This window comes from Saccopteryx leptura, chromosome 3 (genome assembly GCF_036850995.1).
Source record: "Saccopteryx leptura isolate mSacLep1 chromosome 3, mSacLep1_pri_phased_curated, whole genome shotgun sequence".
Taxonomy (NCBI): Eukaryota; Metazoa; Chordata; class Mammalia; order Chiroptera; family Emballonuridae; genus Saccopteryx; species Saccopteryx leptura.
The window spans coordinates 111,211,031-111,234,353 of record NC_089505.1 but is presented as its reverse complement, the minus strand read 5'-3'; the positions used below and the strand labels follow the sequence as shown (position 1 = coordinate 111,234,353).

At 47.7% G+C, this 23,323-nt stretch overlaps 1 protein-coding gene and 1 non-coding gene across 3 annotated transcripts; both read right to left on the bottom strand.

Annotated features, from left to right (window-relative positions):
• Window positions 1-131: 131 nt before the first annotated feature.
• Window positions 132-22,177, bottom strand: SH3D21 (SH3 domain containing 21). Of its 2 annotated transcripts, XM_066375867.1 has the most exons (18): window positions 21,974-22,177; window positions 21,563-21,643; window positions 21,237-21,394; window positions 21,077-21,140; window positions 20,711-20,829; window positions 20,361-20,451; window positions 20,142-20,197; window positions 20,005-20,050; window positions 19,755-19,855; window positions 19,553-19,639; window positions 19,337-19,379; window positions 3,429-3,476; window positions 2,139-2,232; window positions 1,993-2,045; window positions 1,794-1,888; window positions 864-1,666; window positions 708-771; window positions 134-634 (listed from the first exon to the last, which is right to left on the bottom strand). In XM_066375867.1, the coding sequence occupies exons 2-18, from the start codon at window positions 21,564-21,566 to the stop codon at window positions 563-565; spliced, it is 1,998 nt and encodes a 665-aa protein (XP_066231964.1). In that variant the 5' UTR covers window positions 21,567-21,643; window positions 21,974-22,177; the 3' UTR covers window positions 134-562. The 2 variants fall into 2 exon arrangements, with proteins under 2 accessions (XP_066231963.1, XP_066231964.1); XM_066375866.1 differs by lacking the exons at window positions 3,429-3,476; window positions 21,974-22,177 and having other exon boundaries at window positions 132-634; window positions 21,563-21,728.
• Window positions 6,587-6,666, bottom strand: LOC136401538 (small nucleolar RNA SNORD74). Its single transcript, XR_010750568.1, has one exon. It is a non-coding gene; the product is annotated as a small nucleolar RNA SNORD74 (small nucleolar RNA).
• Window positions 22,178-23,323: the final 1,146 nt, after the last annotated feature.

Sequence of the window (23,323 nt, the reverse complement as noted above, 5' to 3'; positions counted from 1 at the left end):
TCACACACCAGGCCTCAGGAGCCTGACCTTGACGCTAAGGTGCTATTAGCTCCAGTGTAACCACGTGTGCCTGAGCTGGGCTGTGTATGAGCTGAGCTGCGTCTCTGTGAGTCCTTCTGAGTGGACAGTAGGGCCGATTGGAAGGGGTCGGGGTTTTGAAGGCAAGGCCACTGCTCCTATAGCTCACAGCTGGATTCCGGGATCCGGCTGCAGGCAGGGCCTGACCGGCCTGGCCCTGGGCCCCTCCTGCCTGGCGTCCGAAGGAGACGCCCCCTTCCAACCCCCGCCATCCGGTGGGTAAAAATAGCAGCGCGCAGGCCTTGGGAACAGTAATGAGAGCCACATGTTGGCCAGATGTGCCAGAGAGACCGCCAGGAATGCGGAGCGCCAGCCTGGCCCCGCCCCTGCCACGAAGGCCCCGCCCCCACAGACCAGGCAGGAACGGAGTGCGTACACAGCAAAGTTTACTTTCTTGAGTTTTCCAAAGTTGTGTGTAAGGACGTGGGTGGCCAGGGTAGATACCCCTCCAGGATCCACTGCAGTCCCTCCTCGGGGTCCCCCTTCAGTGCGTCTGCGTCTGCGCGTGGTTGGATCCCGGGGTCCAGGATTCCTGGAGCCTCCCGTTCATCTGAATCTAGTGGGGAGAAGGTATCAGGGGACAGCCAACCACCAGTCCCCTCCCGGCCAGGGATTTGCACCACACCCACCTCCAGCAACCGGCGCTTCTCCCTCTCGCTCTTCAGCTCTTCCCAGATGTCCGTAAGCTTTCTTCTGTGGACAAGAGAGCAAGGGGTGGGCCAGGACTGGCTTCCAGCAGCCCCCTGCCCTTCTCCTTCCCATCTCCTCGACTTCCCCCCACTTACTCCAGCTGCACTCCCATCAGCTCCAGGGCCCTCCTTAAAGACTCCACCTCGTCCTGTAGCCTCATTATGTCATCTCTGTTGTTTTTGCTGTCCGTGGGATTTTGCGGGACCAGTGAATGGAGGCTGGGACTCTCCTGAGGGTCTGGAGTTGGCTCGATACGATGTAGATTTTTTTGAGCAGGGGCTACCTTTTCAGGAGATGCCTCCTCTTTGGGGGTAGTCTCATCCTTCGCAGGTGCTCCCTCCAAGAGGGTGGTGGCCTCTTCCCCGGGGTCAGCCTTCTCAAGGGCAGGCACAGACCCTGGCTTAGCCTCAGATTGGAGGGTGGAGCTGTCCCCCTTATCTAGGGGGCGTTCCTGGGGCACGTGGACCTCCTCTTGGGACTGAGCCTCACTGACCAAGAAAAACGTGCCCTTGGGCTGCACTGCCTCAGGGGAGGATGGGTGGAGCTGACTGCTGTCCCCAGCAGAAGCCTCTTCAGAAAATATCTGATCAGGGGTTAAGGCCTTTTCTAGGGTGGAGGTCTCATTCCCAGGAGGAGCAGTCTTTGGGCCAGGGTCTTCACCTTCAGGGGCGACACCTAGAGCAGACACCTCATCCAAAGAAAAGACCCCATCTGGGCTGGGGACCTTGTCCTCTCGAGTCAGGGTCTCCTCTGGGGTAGGGGTCTTATCTGGAGTCAGAGTTTCCTCTGGGTTGGGGGCCTTATCCGGAGACAGGGTCTTCTGTGGGGTGGGGGGCTTGCCCAGAATAGGGGTTTTATTCACAGGGGAGGCCTTTGCTCGACTTCTTCGCTCTTCCTCCTGTGGTGATGGGGGCAAGGTCTCAGGTGAGGGCTCCCCTTGGCCTGGGATCCTTCACCCTCACATGCCATACCCCCGGGAAGCAGTCTCTCCCCGGTCTCCTACTCCGCCATATGTGGCCTCTCACCTGACTGGTTGCATATCGTTGCCTGGAAGCCTGGGTTCTGGATCGCTTTTTAACAGAGTGGCCTGGACCTCCATTGAGGAGGCTGCCAGTGGAGCCTATGAGAGCAGGACGTGAGAAGCCCAGGCCCAGTAGGATACTGAGTCTCTCTCCATCTCTGTCCCCCCATCCTCATCCCACTGAGGGAGGCAGCCAGACTTACCCGAGTCTCGGGAGGGGCGCTTCTGACTGTCTCCACCAGGTGTCCAAGATGGCCTGCAACAGATCACCATTAGACGCAGGGAGTGTGGGGCAGGGAGTAGCATTTCCTTTGTACCCTCATCCTTCCCCCAAGCCCACTCTCCTTACTTGGCTTTGCTGGGCCCAGTGTGGGCTGTCATCAGCTTCTTGACTGTAGGGAGGGCTGTTTTGGGCATCATCTTTTTTGGTTCCTTAGTAGGAGCTAGGAAGGCAGAGGGGAGCGCAGCATTTGTTATCCCTTAACCAGCGGAGAGTTGCTAGCCCTGCCCTGTGCTGTCACAGGGTTTAGGGTCAGGAGATCAATCATATTGGACTCTGCCTCTTGGGAACTCTGGGGAAACTGGCCACCCTCAGGTCACAATGCACTGTGGGAGCATCCCAAAGTATGGTCAGGGAAGGCTTTGTGGGGGAGATGGCTCCAAATACTGCCAGTTTTTTTATCCAGGTCTTTCTTTGCTTAGTGCCATGACTGGTTCAGACTTCATCTCTGTCCTGGATTATGGCAACATCTTCAGTTCACCCTCCCTGAAACTTCTTTGTCTCTCCCTCTCATTTCCTCCCTAAGCAATCTCAGCCAGTCTCACAGGTTTAATTATCACCAATAAGCCAACAACGCCAACATTTCCATTTCTAGCTCCTTCCTCTTCCCTGGACCCCAGACTCCTATATAACTGACCTCCCATTATTTGTACTTGGAGAGCTAACTGGCATCACACATTCAACATATCCAAAACATATCTCCTTTGCCCCAAATCTGCCCCTTTCTCAGTGTTCCCCATCTCATGCATTCACCCCTTGCTTATATGAAATAAGGAGTAATTCTTGATTTTTTTTTCTTTTTTTCTGAAGCTGGAAACTGGGAGACAGACAGACTCCTGCATGCGCCCGACCGAGATCCACCCGGCACGCCCACCAGGGGGCAATGCTCTGCCCACCAGGGGGTGATGCTCTGCCCATCCGGGGGGTCGCTCTGCCTCGACCAGAGCCACTCTAGCGCCTGGGGCAGAGGCCAAGGAGCCATCCCCAGCGCCTGGGCCATCTTTGCTCCAATGGAGCCTTGGCTGTGGGAGGGGAAGAGAGAGACAGAGAGGAAGGAGAGGGGGAGGGGTGGAGAAGCAGATGGGCGCCTCTCCTGTGTGCCCTGGCCGGGAATCGAACCCGGGACTCCTGCACGCCAGGCCAACGCTCTACCACTGAGCCAACCAGCCAGGGCCTTGATCTCTTTTATATGCTTACGCTGCATACATCCAACCCATCAGTAAATCCTGTCCGCTGTATCTTTAAAACATGCCCTAAATCCACCTCGTCACCACCTCCGCGACTAAGCACTCTAGCTCCAGTCACCACTACCACCTGGACTACTGCCACAGCCTCCGACCGGGCTTTGGCCTCACTCACCCTGCCTGTGGTGTGTTCCTCCCCCAGCAGCCCAAGTGAGCTTGTGTTCTGTTGGTGAAGCAGACATAAACAAAAGAAATAAAACATGTAGCGTGTTCGTGAGTCATAAAGTACTACTAAGTAAGAATAAGTATAATTTTAATTGAGGTGGTCAGAAAAGGCCACACTGAGATGACATCAGAGGCAGTCAGTCACACAGGGATATCCATATCCGTGGGCACAAACAGCCACTCTGGTTTATGCACATATGCTGAAATGTACTCTTCCATGTATTATCATATAGATACACACCCCGACCACCAGATGCCACGTTGTAGTGGGCAAGAGCATAGATCCTATAACCAGACACCAGGCTTTGATCTTGTTCTATGACATGCCAGTTGTGCGGACAGATATCTTAACCTCTCTGTGGCCCAATGTCCTTGTCCATGAAATATGGATAAAACAGTACACATCGTGTAGGTTTGTTGTGAAGTTTGAGGGATTTCATCCATATGAGGTAGTTAGAAGAGTGTTTGACATATAGTCAAAGTTCGTTAAAATGTTTCTTGTTGTTTTTTTTAATTGAATTTATTGGGAGTGACATTGGTTAATAAAATTATATAGGTTTCAGGTGTATTATGTGTTCAACACTCTAAGTTAAGTCGCCTTACATTAAAATGTTAAAACTTTGCCTGTCCAGGTGGTGGCTCAGTGGATAAAGCGTCAGACTGGGACACGGAGGACCTAGGTTCGAAACCCCAAGGTCACCGGTTTGCGTGTGGGCTCATTTGGGTTGAGCAAGGCTCACCAACTTGAACCCAAGGTCACTGGCTTGAGCAAGGGGTCACTTGGTCTGCTGTAGCCTCCCGGTCAAGGCACATATGAGAAAGCAATCAATGAACAACTAAGGTGCTACAACAAAGAATTGATGCCTCTCATCTCTCTCTCTCCCTGCCTGCCTGTCTATCCCTACCTGTCCTTCTCTCCTACCATAGCTACTGAGCCTGGGCCCAGAACCAGAAGTAGAAGTCCTCTCCGGAAGAAGTCTTAAGGTATGCAAGACTCCCACAGGTTGTGATCAAGTCATGAGCTCACACACAAAGATTGTAAAACACACAAGGACACACAGCAGATACTGGAATTGTCAGGTAGAGAACACAACACAGTTCTGTATAAAATATTTGAAGAGCCTGACCAGGCAGTGGTGCAGTGGATAGAACATCAGACTGGGACATGGAGGACCCAGGTTCGAAGCCCCAAGGTCACTGGCTTAAGTGCAGGCTCATCAGCTTGAGTGTGGGGTCGCTGGCTTGAGCGTGGGATCATAGATGCAATCCCATCGTTGCTGGCTTGAGCCCAAAGTCGCTGACTTGAAGTGGGCTTCAAGATCACTGGTTTGAGTCCAAGGTTGCTGGCTTGAGCAAGGGGTCACTCACTCAGCTGTAGCCCCGGGTCAAGGCACATATGAGAAAGCAATCAATGAACAACTAAGATGCTGCAATGAAAAATTGATGCTTTTCATCTCTCTCCCTTCCTCTTTCTGTCCCTATCTGTCCCTCTTCTCTGTCTCTATCATAAAAAATTTTTTTGAAGAAATAAAAAATGAGCCTGGCCTGTGGTGGCGCAGTGGATAAAGCGTCGACCTGGAAATCGACCTGGAAATCGACCTGGAAATCGCCGGTTCGAAACCCTGGGCTTGCCTGGTCAGGGCACATATGGGAGTTGATGCTTCCAGCTCCTCCCCCCTGTCTCTCTCTCCTCTCTCTCTCTCTCTCTCCTCTCTAAAATGAATAAATAAAATAAAAATTAAAAAAAAAAAGATTTGTTTAAAAAAAAAAAAAGAAATAAAGGATGAGCCTGCAACAAAGGGACCATCAGGAATAAACAGGCAGATGTAAAAAAAAAAAAAAAGAAAGAAAGAAAAAGCTAAACTACTAGAGATGAAAATAGCACTCTTGACATAAAACACAACGTACAGGTTAAACAGTAGATTAAACATAGCCAAAAGCTAGAGAGAGAATTAGTAAACTAGAAGTATTGTGAGACAAGGTGTTAAAAATTTTGAAAGCCATGTATTTTTGTTTTGTTTCAAAATTTTATTTATTTTTTTCTTTACAGAGACAGAGAGAGAGAGTCAGAGAGAGGGACAGACAGGGACAGACAGACAGGAATGGAGAGATGAGAAGCATCAATCATTAGTTTTTCGTTGCGCGTTGCAACACCTTAGTTGTTCATTGATTGCTTTCTCATATGTGCCTTGACTGCGGGCCTTCAGCAGACCGAGTAACCCCTTGCTTGAGCCAGCAACCTTGGGCTCAAGCTGGTGAGCTTTTTTGCTCAAACCAGCTGAGCCCGTGCTCAAGCTGGCGACCTCAGGGTCTCGAACCTGGGTCTTCCGCCTCCCAGTCCGAGGCTCTATCCACTGTGCTACCGCCTGGTCAGGCTAAAAGTTTTATTTATTGATTTTAGAGAAAGGGAGAAAGAGAGACAGAAACATTGATTGGTTTCTGTGTGTGCTTTGACAGGGATCAAACCAGCAACCTCTGCACATCAGGACAATGCTCTAACCAATCGAGCTATCATGCCAGGCAGGGATTGAAAGCAATGTTTAGTTTATTTTTTTTTTAAATGAGGCATTTATGTCATTTCGTATCCCTTATGCAAGTTATTTACAACACTATTTCATGACTGTAATGGGTGCACTTGTCTTGTAAAGACACCACTGCATAGCTAAGATTAAGAACCACCGACGGAAATAAGCCTGACGGGGCGGTGGCGCAGTGGATAGAGCATTGGACCGGGACGCGGAGGACCCAAGTTCAAGACCCTGAGGTCGTGCCAGCTAGAGCCCAAGGTCGCTGACTGGAGCAGGGGGTCACTCAGTCTGCTGAAGCCCGGGGTCAAGGCACATATGAGAAAGCAATCAATGAACAACTACGGTGCCGCAACGAAAAATTGATGCTTCTCATCTCTCCACTTTTCTGTTTGCCCTCTCTTTGACTCTGTCACAAAATAAAATTAAAATGCTTTAAAAGATAAAAAGAATTTTTTTAAAAAAGGGACCACCAACAGAAATAATACTGCACTGCCGAATGCAGCCACTTGGAGAACCACGTGGATTATCTCAGTGGCCTGCTTTCCTGGTTATTAACAAAGGCCCACTCAGTGATTCGCATGTGCCGCCATCAGAGCTGTTGGCATTCATCAACAGTCTCAGATGTCCCTACCAACATTAGCTTCATCAGAGGCTGAAAGCAATGTTTAAAGGAATGGATAATGGAAAGACAGCTTGACTATAGCTGACTGATATGGTGGACTAATTTGTGCTCCACAGGGCAACTAGAAAGCTGGACAAAACTGACAAAGTAACCATTTCAGTGCTCTGGAAATTGACCAAAGGCATAAAATAATCTGAAAAGCATTTATGTTTGGTGGGGTTCTTGCCTCCCTCACCCCAGCCATCTCCTCCCACATTCCGCACCTCACATTGACTTTCTGAGTTTGGGGCAGGTTGAGGATCAGCAGGTTCACTGTCATGTTTGAACTCAGTTTGGAGTACAACCTTGGACTTGCATTGGTTTTATAAATATGATACCAAAAGCACAAGACACCAAAAAAATAATAAATAATAGATTAATGAGTCTTCATCAAAATTTTAAACTTTTTGCCTGAACAGGCAGTGGTACAGTGAAGAGAGCGTTGGTCTGGGACACTGAGGACCCAGGTTCAAAACTTCATGGTCACTGGCTTGAGCCCAAAGGTTACTGGCTTGAGCCCAGAGGTGGCTGGCTTGAGCCCAAAGGTTGCTGGCTTGAAGCCCAAGGTCGTTGGCTTGAAGCCCAAGGTCACTGGCTTGAGCAAGGGGTCATCAGCTCTGCTGGAGCCTTGTAGTCAAGGCACATATGAGAAAGCAATTCATGAACAACTAAGGTGTGGCCTGTGATGACACAGTGGATAAAGTGTCAACCTGGAACGCTGGGGTTGCCGGTTCAGAGCCCTAGGCTTGCCTGGTCAGGGCACATGTGGGTGTTGATGCTTCCTGCTCCTCCCCCACTTTTCCCTCTCCCCTCTCTAAAATGAATAAATAAAATCTAAAAAAAAAACAACAAACATAAAAAAAACCCCAAAAAACTAAGGTGTCACAACTATAAGTTGATGCTTATCTCTCTCCCTTCCTGTCTGTCTGTCCCTCTCTCTGTCTCTCATGCACGTATGCTAAAAAATTTTTTTTAACTTTTGTGCATCAAAGGACACTATTAAAGTAAAAAGTTGAAATAAGTCAGTTAAACAAAGGCAAATATCATGATTTCATTTATGTGTAGAATCTAAAAACCAAAAATATAAACAAAAAAAAAGTAAAAAGACAACACAAAGAATGGAAAAAAATATTTGCAAATCATGTATCTGATAAGGGACTTTTACCTAGAACATATAAAGAACGCCAACAACTCAACAGTAAAAAGATAATCCAATTCAGAAATGGACAAAGGACTCAAATAGATATTTCCCTAACAGATATACAAATAGCTAGTAAATATATAAAACATGCTCAACATCATTAGCCATCAGAGAAATGCAAAGCAAAATCACAATGAGACTCCATTTCATTCCCAGTAGGATGATTATGATCAGAAAGAGAATAACAAGGGTTGGTGTAAATGTGGAGAAACCAGAATCCTCATTCACCACCAGTAGAAATATAAAATGGTGCAATCACTTTGGAAAGCAGCCTGGCAGTTCTTCCCAGAGATAAACACAGAATTATCATATCACCCAGCAATTCCTTTCCTAGGTATATACCCAAGAGAAATGGAAACACAGCCGAATAAAAACTTGTACACAAAAGTTCATAGCCAAAAGTGGAAAAATCTCGAATGTCTGTCAGCTAATGAATGGATAAAATTGGGTGCACTCATTTATACAAAGAAATATTGCAATAAAAAGGAATAAAATAGGCCTGGCCTGTTGGCTCAGTGGTAGAGCATCGGCCCAACATACGGATGTCCCAGGTTCGATTCCCCATCAGGACACACAGGAAAAGTGTGCATCTGCTTGTCCACCCCTCCCCTTCTTGCTTCTCTCTCCCTCCCTCTTGCCCTCATGCAGCCATGGCTCGACTGGAGTGAGTTGACCCTGGGCACTGAGGATGGCTCCATGGCCTCTACCTCAGGCGCTAATAAGAGCTTGGCTGCTGAGCAATAAAGTAATGCCCCAAATGGGCAAAGCATTGCCACCTAGAGGGCTTGCCATGTGGGTCCCGGTTGGGGCACATGCCAGAGTCTGTCTCTCTGCCTCACCTCTTCTCACTGAATAAGAAAATAAAATAAAAAAGAATAAAATATAAAACATAATACAAAATGAATATACTTTAAAAATATTATGTGAGGTGAAAGAAACCCATTACAAAAGACCATATATTGCCCTGACCAGATAGCTTGGTTGGCTCGAGCATCATGCTGAAGCACAGAGATTGTTAGTTCAATCCCCGGTCAGAGCACATACAGGAACAGATCTATGTTCCTGTCGTCTCTGTCTGTCTCTCTCTCCTTTCCTCTCTTTCTAAAATCAATAAAATAAACATTAAAAAAAAGACCATATATTGTATGATATCATGTATATTAAATGTAAGTAAATGTCTATCGAGATAAAGTAGATTAGTGGTTGTCTAGGGCTGGTCTGGGAGAGAATGAGGAGACTGGTGGACTGATGGCTAAAGAGGGTAGGGTTTCCTTTGGGGGTGATGAAAATGTCCTACAATTGTGGTGATGTTGGACAAGTCTATGAACATACTAAACATCATGAACTGTATATTTTAAGTGAGTGAATTGTGTGGTGTGTGGATTTTAACTCAAGAAACTTTTTTTTAAATGGGTAGCAGGGTAGATTTGGTCCACAAACCATAATTTACTAAATCCTGGTCTAAACAGCCCAATTAAAAGGCAGAACTCTCTCCTGTTGTTTCTTCTATCCTACGTCCTTACATGTTTGTTTGTTTTTGTGACAGAGAAAGAGAGAGACAAAAAGAAGGACTGAGGGACAGGCAGAAAGGGAGAGAGATAAGAAGCATCAATTCTTCATTGAGGCTCCTTAGTTGTTCATTGACTGCTTTCTCATATGTGCCTTGACTGGGGGGCTACAGCAGAGCGAGTGATCCCTTGCTCAAGCCAGCGACCTTTGGGCTCAAGTTAGTGACCAGGGGGTCATGTCTATGATCCCACGCTCAAGCCGATGATTGCACGATTAAGTTGGTGAGCTTGTGCTCAAGCTGGATGAACCCATGTTCAAGCCAGTGACCTTGAGGTTTTGAACCTGGGTCCTCTGCATCCCAGTCCAATGCTCTATCCCCCTTGCCACCACCTGGTCAGGCCAAGATGGTAAATCTTATATTTAACCACAATAAAAAAGATACAATGAAAAAAAATTTTTTTTTTTACAAAGACACAGAGTCAGAGAGAGGGATAGATAGGGACAGACAGACAGGATTAGAGAGAGATGAGAAGCATCAATCATCAGTTTTTCATTGTGACACCTTAGTTCAGGGGTCGGGAACCTATGGCTCACGAGCCAGATGCGGCTCTTTTGATGGCTGCATCTGGCTCGCAGACAAATCTTTAATAAAAAAAATAAATAATGTTAAAAATATAAAACATTCTCATGTATTACAATCCATTCATTTCCTACCGCTCATGTTCATGGTTGCGGGTGGCTGGAGCCAATCACAGCTGTCCTCCAGGACAACACCAAATTTTTACTGGATACTGAGTAATGTACATGGGTCGTTGTATGGCTCTCACAGAATTATGTTTTAAAATATGTGGCGTTCATGGCTCTCTCAGCCAAAAAGTTTCCCGACCCCTGCCTTAGCTGTTCATTGATTGCTTTCTCATATGTGCCTTGACCATGGGCCTTTAGCAGACCGAGTAACCCCTTGCTCGAGCCAGCGACCTTGGGTCCAAGCTGGTGAGCCTTGCTCAAACCAGATGAGTCCGCGCTCAAGCTGGCGACCTCGGGGTCTCAAACCTGGGTCCTCTGCATCCCAGTCCGACACTCTATCCACTGCGCCACCGCCTAGTCAGGTGGAAAAAAATTTTTTTTATATACTTGAAGAGATTGAACAATAACAAAAAAGATACGGGGAAAATAGTCTTAAAAATGAAAGACTTGCCTGACCTGTGGTGGCACAGTGGATAAAGCATCGATCTAGAATGCTGATTTCACTGTGATTCAAATCCCCGGCCTTGCCTGGTCAAGGCACATACTAGAAGCAACTACAAGCTGATGTCCCGCTCCTCCCCCTTCTCTCTCTTTTTTTTCTCTCTCCTCTTTAAAAAAATCAATAAAGAAAATCTTAAAAAAAAAAATAGAATGACTGTAACTACAGATACAGATGAGACTTAAAAGAATGTAAGATAAAATTACGAACAACTTCACACAAATAATTAGAAAACATCAATTAGATAGGTAATTAAGAAAAATAAGTCTGTGTAGGCAGTGGCACAGTGGATAGAGTGTAAACCTGGGATGCTGAGGACCCAGGTTTGAAACTCTGAGGTCGCCTGCTTGAGTGTGGGAGCATAGACATGACCCCATGGTCGCTGGCTTGAGCAAGGGGTCACTGGCTCAGCTGGAGGCTCCAGATCAAGGCACATATGAGGAAGCAATCAATGAACAACTAAGGTGCTGCAACTATGAGTTGATGTTTCTTATCGCTCTCCTTTCCTGTCTGTCCCTGTCTCTTTAAAACAACAACAACAAAAAAGAAAAGTCACTAAAACTGATTCAAGAATTGCAGCCAAACTTTTGGCCAGCCATTGGTAACTAGGGACCAGGAGGCAGAATGCAGTCCATGCAAGTCTTTTTTTTTTTTTTTTTTTTTTTTTTTTGTATTTTTCTGAAGTTGGAAACAGGGAGGCAGTCAGACAAGACTCCAGCATGCACCTGACCGGGATCCACCTGACATGCCCACCAGGGGGCGATGCTCTGCCCATCTGGGGCATTGCTCTGTTGCAACCAGGGCCATTCTAGCGTCTGAGGCAGAGGCCATGGAGCCATCCTCAGCGCCCGGGCCAACTTTGCTCCAATGGAGCCTTGGCTGCAGGAGGGGAAGAGAGAGACAGAGAGGAAGGAGAGGGGGAGGGGTAGAGAAGCAGATGGGCGCTTCTCCTGTATGCCCTGGCTGGGAATCAAACCTGGGACTCCTGCACACCAGGCCGATGCTCTACCACTGAGCCAACCAGCCAGGGCCCCATGCAAGTCTTGTAAGTGCAAGATTTCTTCTCCCCTGAGTTCCAGGGTAAAACCATCGGAAGAGCAGTTGTAAAGAAGTCTTTGCAGATATAATCAAGTTAGGATGACACAGTGGATTAGGGTGGACCCTAAACCAATTACTGGTGTCATTACAAGAGAGAAATTTGGACTCACACAGGGCAGGAGACCATGTGAAGACAGGCAGAGAATGCAGTGATGCCTCTACAAGCCAATGAGTGCTAGTAACTACCAAAAAATAAGGAGAAGAAGGAAAAATTCTTCCACTAGAGCAGCAGCAAAAATTCTGCTGCCCTAGAGCCTTAGAGAGACCACGGTCATGCCAACATCTTGATTCAAGTTTCTAGCCTCCATAAATGTGAGATTATAGTTCTGTTGGAAGGGAGAAAGGGAGGGAGGGAGGCAGGCCCTGGCCAGCTGGTTGGCTCAGTGGTAGAGTGTCGGCCCAGCATGTATATGTTCTGGGTTCAATAGCTGGCCAGAGCACACAGGAGAAGTGCCCATCTGCTTCTCCACCCTTCCCCTTCTCCTTTCTCTCTCTCTCTCTCTTCCCCTCCCACAGCCAAGGCTCTATTGGAGCAAAGTTGGCCCAGGCACTGAGGATGGCTCCATGGCCTCGGCCTCAGGTGCTAGAATGGCTCTGATTGCAATGGAGCAACACCCCTGATGGACAGAGCATCGCCCCCTAGTGGGCATGCTGGGTGGATCCTGGTCAGGCACATGCAGGAGTCTGTCTCTCTGCCTCCTGGCTTCTCACTTCAGAAAAATACAAAAAAGAAAAAAAGACCAGAACTCAGCTAGACTTGTTTATAACTATTTAAGAGATTTTTTTTTTTAAGAGAGAGGAACAGAGAGGTTAAAACAAGAAGGGAGAGAGATGAGAAGCATCAACTCATGGTTGCAGCATCTTAATTGTTCGTTGATTGCTTTTTCATATGTGCCTTTACTGAGGGACTCCAGCTGAGCCAGCAACCCCTTGCTCAAGCCTGCAACCTTGGGCTACAAGCCAGCGGCCTTTGGGCTCAAGCCAGCGACCCCACACTCAAGGTGGTGAGCCCGCACTTAAGCCGGATGAGTTGACACTCTATCCACTGCGTCACCGGCTGGTGAGGGTAACAAAATTAATTTTTTTCCAATGACGGAAAAAAAAACAGGGCCAGATGAATTTACAGGCAAGTTTTAGTAGCATATATAACATCTACCAGAAAAATTGTGGTCCTGGCCATGTAGCTCAGTTGCTTAGAGTGTCATTCCAATGCCCTAAGGTTGAAAGTTCAATCCAAGCTCAGAGCACATCCAAGAAATCAACCAATAAATGCATAAATAAGTGCAACAACAAATCAGTGTTTCTCTCTCCCTTCCTCTCTCTCAAAAATCAATCAAGAAATAAAGAATTTTTAAAAATACACATTCCGGCCCTGGCCGGTTGGCTCAGTGGTAGAGCATTGGCCTGGCATGCAGAAGTCCCGGGTTCGATTCCTGGCCAGGGCACACAGGAGAAGCGCCCATCTGCTTCTTCACCATCCCCCTCTCCTTCCTCTCTGTCTCTCTCTTCCACTCCCACAGCCACTTTGCTCCATTGGAGCAAAGATGGCCCGGGCGCTGGGGATGGCTCTGTGGCCTCTGCCCCAGGCACTAGAGTGGCTCTGGTCGCAAAGGAGCGACGCCCGGGAGGGGCAGAGCATTGCCCCCTGGTGGGCAGAATGTCGCCCCCTGGTGGGCATGCCGGGTGGATCCTGGTCGGGCGCATGCGGGAGTCTGTCTGACTGTCTCTCCCCGTTTCCAGCTTCAGAAAAATACAAAAAAAATAATAATAATACACATTCCTTAACTCATTCACGGGACCAGTATAACACTGATGATCAGATGAGAACAGTAAAAATAAATGTAAAAATTCTGAAGATAAACTAGGGCCTGACCAGGTGGTAGAGCAGTGGATAGAGCATTGGCCTGGGATGCAGAGGACCCAGGTTTGAAACCCCAGTTACTGGCTTGAGCATGGGATCATACACACAACCCCCTGGTTGCTGGCTTGAGCAAGGGGATCACTGGCTCAGCTGGAGCCCCCCAGTCAAGGCACATAGGAGAAAGTAATCAATGAACAACTAAATTGTCACAACAAAGAATTGATTCTTATCTCTCTCCCTTCCTGCCTGTCTGTCCCTGTTGTCTCTCTCTTGCTCGCTCACTTGATAAAAAAAAAAGTAAAATAAAACTAGGAAAATATTTCAATAGCAGCATTCCACTTAAAATCAGAAACATGGTAATGATGTTTAGCACCACTACTCCTACTCAATATTGCTCTGAGATCCTAGCTTCTAAAGTAAAATAAATAAATAAGGGATAGAAAAGACAGAGCAAAATTATCATTACTCACAGAAGACATTATTGTCTTCATAGAAAACTTATTATTAAAATCTATCACCTGACCTGTGGTGGCGCAGTGGATAAAGCGCCGACCTGGAAATGTTGAGGTCACCGGTTTGAAACCCTGGGCTTGCCTGGTCAAGACACATATGGGAGTTGATGCTTTCTGCTCCTCCCCCCCTTCTCTTTCTCCTCTCTCTCTCCTTTCTAAAATGAATAAATAAAAAAAAATTAAAAAAAAAAATCTATCTCCTGACCAGGTGGCAGTGCAGTGGATAGAGCATCGGACTAGAGGATCCAGATTTGAGACCCCGAGGTCGCCAGCTTGAGCATGGGTTCATCTGATTTGAGCAAAGCTCACCAGCTTGGACCCAAGGTCTCTGGCTCGAGCAAGGAGTTACTAGGTCTGCTGAAGGCCCGTGGTCAAGGCAAATATGAGAAAGCAATCAATGAACAACTACGGTGTCGCAAGGAAAAACTGATGATTGATGCTTCTCATCTCTCTCCGTTCCTGTCGGTCCCTATCTATCTCTCTCTGACTCTCTCTCTGTCTCTGTAAAAAAAAAAAAAAGAAAAAATCTATTGATAGCCCTGGCCAGGTAGCTCAGTTGGTTGCAGCATCGTCCTGATACACCAAGGTAGAGGGTTCAACCCCTGGTCAGGGCACACACAAGAATCAACCGATGAATGTATAAATAAGTGGAACAAGTTGACATTTCTTTCTCTTTCTCTGAAATCAATAAAAAAATCTATTTTTTTAAATATTTTTTTATTTTTTGACAGAGAGAGTGTCAGAAAGAGGAACAGACAGACAGAAAGGAAGAGAGATGAGAAGCATCAATTCTTCGTTGCAGCACCTTAGTTGTTCACTGAGTGCTTTCTCATATGTGCCTTGACCGGGAGGCTACAGCAGACCGAGTGACCCCTTGCTCAAGCCAGCAACCTTGGGCTCAAGCTGCTGAGCCTCGCTCAAATCAGATGAGCCTGTGCTCAAGCTGGCGACCTTGGGGTTTTGAACTTGGGTCCTCCACGTCCCAGTCTGACACTCTATCCACTGTGCCACCACTTGGTCAGGCAATAATAAAAAAATCTATGAATAAATTAGTTGGAAGTAAACAGTTACCACCATGGCTGGTATAAAATCAGTACACAAAAATCAGTGCAGCCCTGGCTAAGTAGCTCAGTTGGTTAGAGCATTGCCCTGATACACCAAGGTTGTGGGTTCCATCCCCAGTCAGGGCACATAGAAGAATTAACCAGTGAATCCCATGGAACATGTTTCTTTCTTTTTCTCTAAAATCAATCATTAAATTAAAAAATTCATTTTAAAAAATCTATGGCCTGACCTGTGGTGGCGCAGTGGATAAAGCGTCGACCTGGAAATGCTGAGGTCGCCGGTTCAAAACCCTGGGCTTGCCTGGTCAAGGCACATATGGGAGTTGATGCTTCCAGCTCCTCCCCCCCTTCTCTCTCTCTGTCTCTCCTCTCTCTCTCTCTCTCTCTCTCTGTCTCTCCCTCTCCTCTCTAAAATGAATAAATAAATAAAAAATAATAAAAAAGTTAAAAAAAAAAAAAAATAAAAAAAATAAAAAAAAATAAAAAATCTATGCATTTCTATGTTTTTATAATAAACAGAAGGATATCTAATTTACTTATTTATGTATTTATTTACTTATTAGTGAGAAGAGGGGAGGCAGAGACAGACTCCTGCATGTGCCCAGACCGGGATCCACCCAGCGGCCCCCTAGAGAGCAATGCTCTGCCCATCTGGGGCCCTTGCTCTTCTTTTCCAACCAGAGCCATTTTTTAGCGTCTGAAGCAGAGAATAGACCATCCTCAGCACCCAGGGCCAACTCACTCTAATTGAGCCACAGCTGCAGGAGGAGAGGAGAGAAAGAGAGAGAAGCAAGAGGGGAAGCGGTGGAGAAGCAGATGGTCACTTCTCCTGTGTGACCTGACCGGGAATTTAACCTGGGACTTCTACACACCCGGCTGATGCTCTGCCACTGAGCCAAACGGCCAGAGCGTATACTTAATTTTCTTAAAGACACAATAAAAACTCTGAGGGAATCTAAGAATAAGTCTTATAAAGGCCCTGGCCGGTTGGCTCAGTGGTAGAGCATCGGCCTGGCGTGCGGGAGTCCCGGGTTCAATTCCCAGCCAGGGCACACAGGAGAAGCGCCCATCTGCTTCTCCACCCCTCCCCCTCTCCTTCTTCTCTGTCTCTCTCCTCTCCTCCCGCAGCCAAGGCTCCACTGGAGCAAAGTTGGCCTGGGCACTGAGGATGGCTCTGTGGCCTCTGCCTCAGGTGCTAGAATGGCTCTGATTGTGGCAGAGCGATGCCCCAGATGGGCAGAGCATCGCCCCCTGGTGGGCATACCGGGTGGATCCCGGTCGGGTGCATGCGGGAGTCTGTCTGACTGCCTCCCTGTTTCCAACTTCAGAAAAATACAAAAAAAAAAAGTTGTGTAAGCCTGACCAGGTGGTGGCGCAGTGGATAGAGTGTCAGACTGGGATGCGAAGGACCCAGGTTCAAGACCCCAAGGTCGCTACCCTGAGTGTGGGCTCATCTGGTTTGAGCAAGGCTCACCAGTTTGAGCCCAAGGTTGCTGGCTTGAGCAAGGGGGTCATTCGGTCTGCTGAAGGCCTGCGGTCAAGGCACATATGAGAAAACAATCAATGAACAACTAAAGCGCCACAACAAAGAATTGATGTTTCTCATCTCTCTCCCTTCCTGTCTGTCTGTCCCTATTTGTCCCTCTCTCTGACTCTCTCTGTCTCTACTACAAAAAAAAAAAAAAAAAAAAAAAGTTGTGTAAAACTCACATGCAGAAAATAATAATGTTGGAACAAGTGATTGTCCATGTGGAAAAAGCTGTAATTGGCTCATCCTTTAAATTCAATGCTACATAGATAAGAGCACTTAAAATGAAAAGCAACACTTTAAATAGTTTAAACAAAGTATAATAACTCTCTTTCTGAACTTGAAGCAAGAAGGATTTTTAAATTTTTTATTATTATATTTTAATGTTATTTATTTATTGATCTTAGAGAAAGAGGAAGGGAGAGAGAGAAAAAAAAATCGATCTGTTGTTCCACCTATCCATGCATTCATTGGTTGACTCTCACACATACCAACTCTCTAACCAACTGAGCTACCTGGCCAGAGCAGGATTTTTGTAAACAAAAAAAAACCTTTCCAACCATTAAATTGATATGTTTACATTAAAATTAAGAACTCCTTCTCATTAAAAAATTCATAAAACAGAAGACAAGCTACAAACCAAGAGAAAATATGTAACATATATAACCCATAAAGGATTGATATTCAGAATAAAGAACTTCAACAATTACTAATTAGGGAAATGCAAAATTAAGTTCACAATGAGATGGTATTTTGTGCCTATTAGATTCACAAAACGAAATCTAATAATACCAAGTGTTGAAGGGGATTTGGATCAATAAAATCTCTTATACACAGATGAAGTGGTAAAGTCTACAATCATTTTGGAAACCAATTTCACTTTATCTCATAAAAGTTGAACATTCACATACCCTATAATTTAGCAGTGCTACTCCTAGAATTATATCCTAAAGCAATTATACTTAGCATACCAGAAGATAGGCACATAAATATTCATAGCAGCACTATTTGTAATAATAAAAACAATGAAAATATCTAACATCAGGAGGAGAGCTGATACATAAACCGTGGTAATCCCCTACAAGGGAAAATAAATGACATCTACATACAACATAGATGAATCTTAGAAACTTAATGTTGATTGTAAACATGAAGTCCCAGAGTCTATAAACATATAATACAATTAAAAATTTTTTTAGGCCCTGGCCGGTTGGCTCAGCGGTAGAGCGTCGGCCTGGCATGCGGGGGACCCGGGTTCGATTCCCGGTCAGGGCACACAGGAGAAGCGCCCATTTGCTTCTCCACCACCCCCCCTCCCTTCCTCTCTGTCTCTCTCTTCCCCTCCAGCAGCCAAGGCTCCATTGGAGCAAAGATGGCCCAGGCGCTGGGGATGGCTCCTTGGCCTCTGCCCCAGGCGATAGAGTGGCTCTGGTCGCGGCAGAGCTACACCCAGGAGGGGCAGAGCATCGCCCCCTGGTGGGCAGAGCGTAGCCCCTGGTGGGCGTGCCGGGTGGATCCCGGTCGGGCGCATGCGGGAGTCTGTCTGACTGTCTCACCCCGTTTCCAGCTTCAGAAAAATACAAAAAATAAATAAATAAAATTTTTTAAAAATTTATTTACTGATTTTAGAGAGACAGAAATATTAATCTATTCCTGTGTATGCCGTGACCAGGGAGATACCATTTTTATAAAGCTCAAAAACAAGCAAAAATAAAGTGATACGTTGTTTAGGCACATACATATTTAAGTAAACTTAAAACTCATGAGAATTAGCGCCCTGGCTGGGTAGCCCATTGGTTAGAGTGGCAATCTGCTATGCCAAGGTTGTGGGTTCAATTCCCAGTCAGGGCATATATAAAAATCAACCAATAAATTCATAAATAAATTGAACAACTGATGTTTCTCTCTCTCCCTCCCTTTCTCTCTAAAATCAATGAATAAACGAAAAGTTTGAAAAACTCATGAGGACTATAAACACAAAATTCAGGATAGTGTTTGTCTTCGGCGTGGGGGAAGTAGCACAATGGGAAAGGAGGAGAACACAAACTAATGGCCATGTTTCAGTTCTTGGGTTTGAGTGATAGACCATGGGTTTTCATAAAGTTTTAAAACACATTTTCTTTTGGAATGTATTTGATGAAATATTACATCAAAAGATAAATAAACATCCCATATGCCAAGGCTGCAGGTTTGATCACCTGGTCAGGACACCCATAAGAATTAACCAATAAATGTACAGTATAAATAAGTGGAACAACAAATTGATGTTTCTCTCTCTCTCTCCCTTCTTTCTCTAAAAATCAAGACATAAAATTTTAAAATAAAATAAAAAGAAACACATCCCTACACATATTATACAGAGCTATTCATATACACACTTACAGAACACGTGATCATAAACAATCTCACAAACCCAGACATACCAATCCATACATTTTCTTGAAACAAATCTAAACACAATGATAGCCCCATTCTCAAGACACACAGAGAAACATGAACATATTAACACACACAAACCTGACCCATATACATTCCTAGAAGAGCCTTAACCCATCAGGACATGGCTCCTAAGCGGGGTGTTTATAGGCAACTGGACTGATGGATCTCCCAGGCAACCCAACCCCCAAACCCAGGCTTCCAGGGCACCCACCTGATTCTCGTGATACCACTTTTCGTGGAGCCAACTTCTTGATCTATGCAGAAAAGAAGTATCAAAATCTGAAGAGAAGTCCCACATTTCTAGGTCTACCCTCATTTAGGAGTGACCCTCCAGCTGTGTCCACTCAGCACCGTGACCCCCAACTTTGTCCAGAGTAGCCTTGTCCCCTCCCCCCACACACACCTGAGTGTCTGGCTCTGTACTCACTGGGGGTGGTGGAAGCACAAAGTTGTCTGGGAAAACTCCTCTTCTGCCTTGAGACTCTCCTTCCCACCAGCCTTTATCCTCTGTGGTCTGGGAGAGAAAGATGCTGTGAGGAGGTGAAGCAGGGCCCCAAGTTCCTTCCTCCCAGGTCCCACCCCTTCTCAGCACCCCTCACTGCACCCTCCTCTGCCTGTGCCTCTCCTACCTTCCTCAGTACTTTCACCTCGTCCCCCCTCCGCAGTGCCAATTCATCTGGGGCCTCCGGATGGTAGTCAAACAGGACCCTGTAGGTCTCGGGGTGGAAGACTGAGGGGAGGTCAGTCTGCTGAAGCCAGCTCCCCTCCCCAAATTAGTCTGTGGCTCCCTCCTCCATCAGCCTAACTGGGTCTCTAGTCCCCAAAGTCAAAGCGGCTTTGAGAAGGGCGCTCCAAGAGACCCTTTGGCTGTGTGCTCACCTGTCCGCAGGTAGTCTGGAGGGCTGTCATAGGTCAGGGTGCTCAGCTAGTGAGGGCAGAGAGAGGGAGGAACAAGCTGAGCCTCCAACCCCCACCTCCCCAACACACCACCTCCGTGCCTACTCCACCCAATTTACCTTGGCAGGCCGCTGGGAATCAAGGCTGATTGAAGGCATGTCTGGGTTATCAATGCCTGTGGAGTATAGGGAGGTTAGAGGGGAGCCAATTCACAGGTTAGATCATAGAAGGGGTCGAAGGGGTCAAAGGGGTTAAAGGGGTCACAGGTCCAGGCCTCTGGGAGGGTCACTGGAGACTGCACAGTCTGGTCACAGGGTCTCACGGGATCCAGGTCTCACTTGGGGGTCCACTGTCCAGCAACTCCACAAAGTTGGATGGGAAGGCTCCCAGCTGCCCGTTCTTCCTTCCCAGCCACCAGCCGTCCTCAATCTGGGGAGGGGGTAGGACGCAGGGGCATTTGATTCTGCCCCAAGGGTCTCTCTAGGATCGTGCATACATTCTTGGTTCTACCCAGTTCTGCCCGATGACCCCCTCCATCCTAGCTCCCTCACTTTCCCACCTCTGTGCCTCTTACCATTTCCATCGCCCATACCCTCACTTCACCCATCTCCCTTCACGGGTGTGTGTGTGTGTGTGTGTGTGTGTGTGCTCCACATCTCCAAATCTTCTCATCACTTCATCCCCTCACCTCCTTTATCACTTCCACAATCTCCCCAGCTTGCAACTTCAGTTCGTCTGCCTGCTCTGGGCTGTAGTTGAAGTTCACTTTGCACCATCTTTGGGTGCCCCGAGACTTAGCGGAGCGACCTGGATGGGACGTGAACGAACCATTTAAGCCGGGTGCCCCAAGACGCTGAGCTAAGGGAGGTGTGGCACGCCAGCGCCCGCCTTAAATACCTCCAGGCCCCACCCGGGGCGGAGCATTGTGCTCTAGAACCAATCACAGAGCGCAGAGCGGCCTAGCGGCTCCGCCCACAGAGGCGCCAGTTCTGGCAAGTTCAGGAAGACCTGACTGCGCCGACTCCGCGCGCCCGCCCACCCGTCCGGCTCTTACTTTGGCCGCGCCCACAGCGTGGTCTCGGCGCTTCTCCAGTGCCGCGAAAAGACTCTGGAATCTCCTGGAAATGAGGATTCGGAAAGAGGGGCTCTTAGCTCCCGAGGATGTAGGCTGAGGCTTCCCCTTGCGGCCAACCCGACCCCCGGCCCGGGCTCACCTGCACCAGGCGCTCGGGGAAGAGGCCACAATGGCCCCCCAGCTCTCCGCGTAGCCAGCCCCGTGCGGGGCCCTTGCACACCTGTCGCACCACGTCCCCCGGCGCCAGAGTCAGCTCGCCCTCCTTCTGTGCGCGGTATCCAGCCAGTACCAGCACCTCTGCGGGCGGAAGCGCAGCTCAGAAGGGCCCAGTCAGGGCAGTCTGGCCAAGGCGCAAGTCCCAGGCTCCGTGTTGAGAACAGCGGAAAAGCGGGGTGGTGGTGTAGGGTTTTGTTGCCATTTCCACAGGATTGTGTAGAAGAGCTACCCCACACCCTCTGCACATACCCATAGCTTCCGGGGAGCCCTCCAGAACCGGGCTGGGAGGACAGTTCGATCCCGCCGGCAGCCGAACACTGCTGGGACGAGCTGCGAGATTGTGAGGCAAAGGGGGCGGAGACATGAGAGGATAGGATAGGTCCCGCTCCAGGTGCTGAGAGTGGGTGTGGGAGAGGGGGCGGCCCGGCTCGGCAGGTTCAACCCCCAACCCAGAGGTGAGGACTCCAGGGTCTTTGGCCAGCGCTAAGGTCACAGGTCCCGCACCTGCTCTTGCTAGCCTAGTCACCTGGTCTAGCTGCCTCCCCACTTCCCAGTCTTGGCCCTGAGGCTCCCACCCACCTTTTGCAGAGCCTTCCTGACCCTACCCTCCATGCTGGTAAGCTTTTAGCTGCAGGGGAAGAGGTGCGGAGAGGTACATACCAGGGCGGGCCCTCCCTGCAGGCAGGAACCGCTCCAAGGCGGGAGCTGTGTGGAAGGGAGTGGTTCTAGTGAGCAAAAGCTACTGCTGGTATACTCTGCCTTCCCTGGGAGGCGTCTATCCCTCTCTGGCAGCCGTCTACGGAAGACGCTTCTAGTTTCAGAAAACACCTCCGGATTCTCCTCGGAGGGAAGGCGGGAAGAAAGGAACTTGAGCTTTCAAGGCTTCTGCTGGCTACAGCCAGCCCAGAGCTGGCAAGAGCTGACGGTTAGGGCCCACCTAATGCCTATCCCACAGGGGCTGTTTTCAAGACACAGAAAGTTGAGCCTGTTATCCACACCCCTTGGCCCCTGCCTTGGAAGCCAAAGTCCTTGCTCATGACACCAGTGAAAAAATCTGGTTCTCCTGTGTCCATAGTACAGAATAAAGTAAACCATTGGGATGGGAATGAATACGAGTCAAGAGCCAGCAGAGGGATGGCTGAGGCTCCTCCCAGAACGAGTGTAGGGTGCTGGTGAGGATGGGCTGGGCAAGTGCCTGGGCCCAGCCCCCAGACGTTTAATCTTTCATGTTCCCTGAAGCAGCTCCGGTAAATATCCACGCCCCCCCCACACACACACCGTGCGCGCGCACGCGCACGCACGCACACACACACACACACACACACACACACACACTCTCTCTCTCTCTCTCTCAAGGTGATAATGACCAAAGCCCATTTACATCTGCCACTTCATTTATTTTTATTTGCAGGAGGAGTTGAAACAAATCTTGAAGGGTATTTTCATTTTCCCCCCCTAAACATGAATCATTCAAGTAAAACCAACTTAACTATAGAAATGTAGCAAAGTAAGGGGAAAGTAGCACAACAACCCAAAGAGGCAAAGGTTGGGGGGAAGAGGTGGACGCAGTCCGCATATACCATATGCATAAGTGCCATATGATTCACCTGCTCAGGACCGCCTCCCCAGAAGGCAAGCACAAGGACCTATATATTTCAAGAGGATGTTCCCCCCCCCCCAACATCTGAGAATGTTTCAACTTAAAGCTTAAGGTTAAAAATGACAAAGGAAAAAAATAATAAAAGAAAACCCCACAAATCACCCAGCCATAACCACCTTCCTTAATCGATCATAGGAGTTTCTTTTCATTTTATAAAAAGATTAATAAAAAATATTGAAAAAATTATTTTCTCATCTTATATTTGTAAAGATAATAGAATTCAGAAGTTTCTTAGAAAACAGACCAGAAACCGCCGTCCAGTTCCACCGCTGTTGCTGACAGGATCAGCAGGACTAGAAGGCTGGGAGACTGGAGCTGCTGGTGGAGAATGGGAAGCCCAGCCCAGAAAA

Excerpts from the sequence above, each read along its gene's own strand:
- SH3D21 (XM_066375866.1), bottom strand. The coding sequence starts at position 21,677 with ATGTCTCCGCCCCCTTTGCCTCACAATCTCGCAGCTCGTCCCAGCAGT. Across the intron at positions 20,198-20,360 it reads GCTGGACAGTGGACCCCCAA|GCATTGATAACCCAGACATG; the intron begins GTGAGACCTGGA and ends TATACTCCACAG. Across the intron at positions 1,667-1,793 it reads AACGATATGCAACCAGTCAG|GAGGAAGAGCGAAGAAGTCG; the intron begins GTGAGAGGCCAC and ends CCATCACCACAG.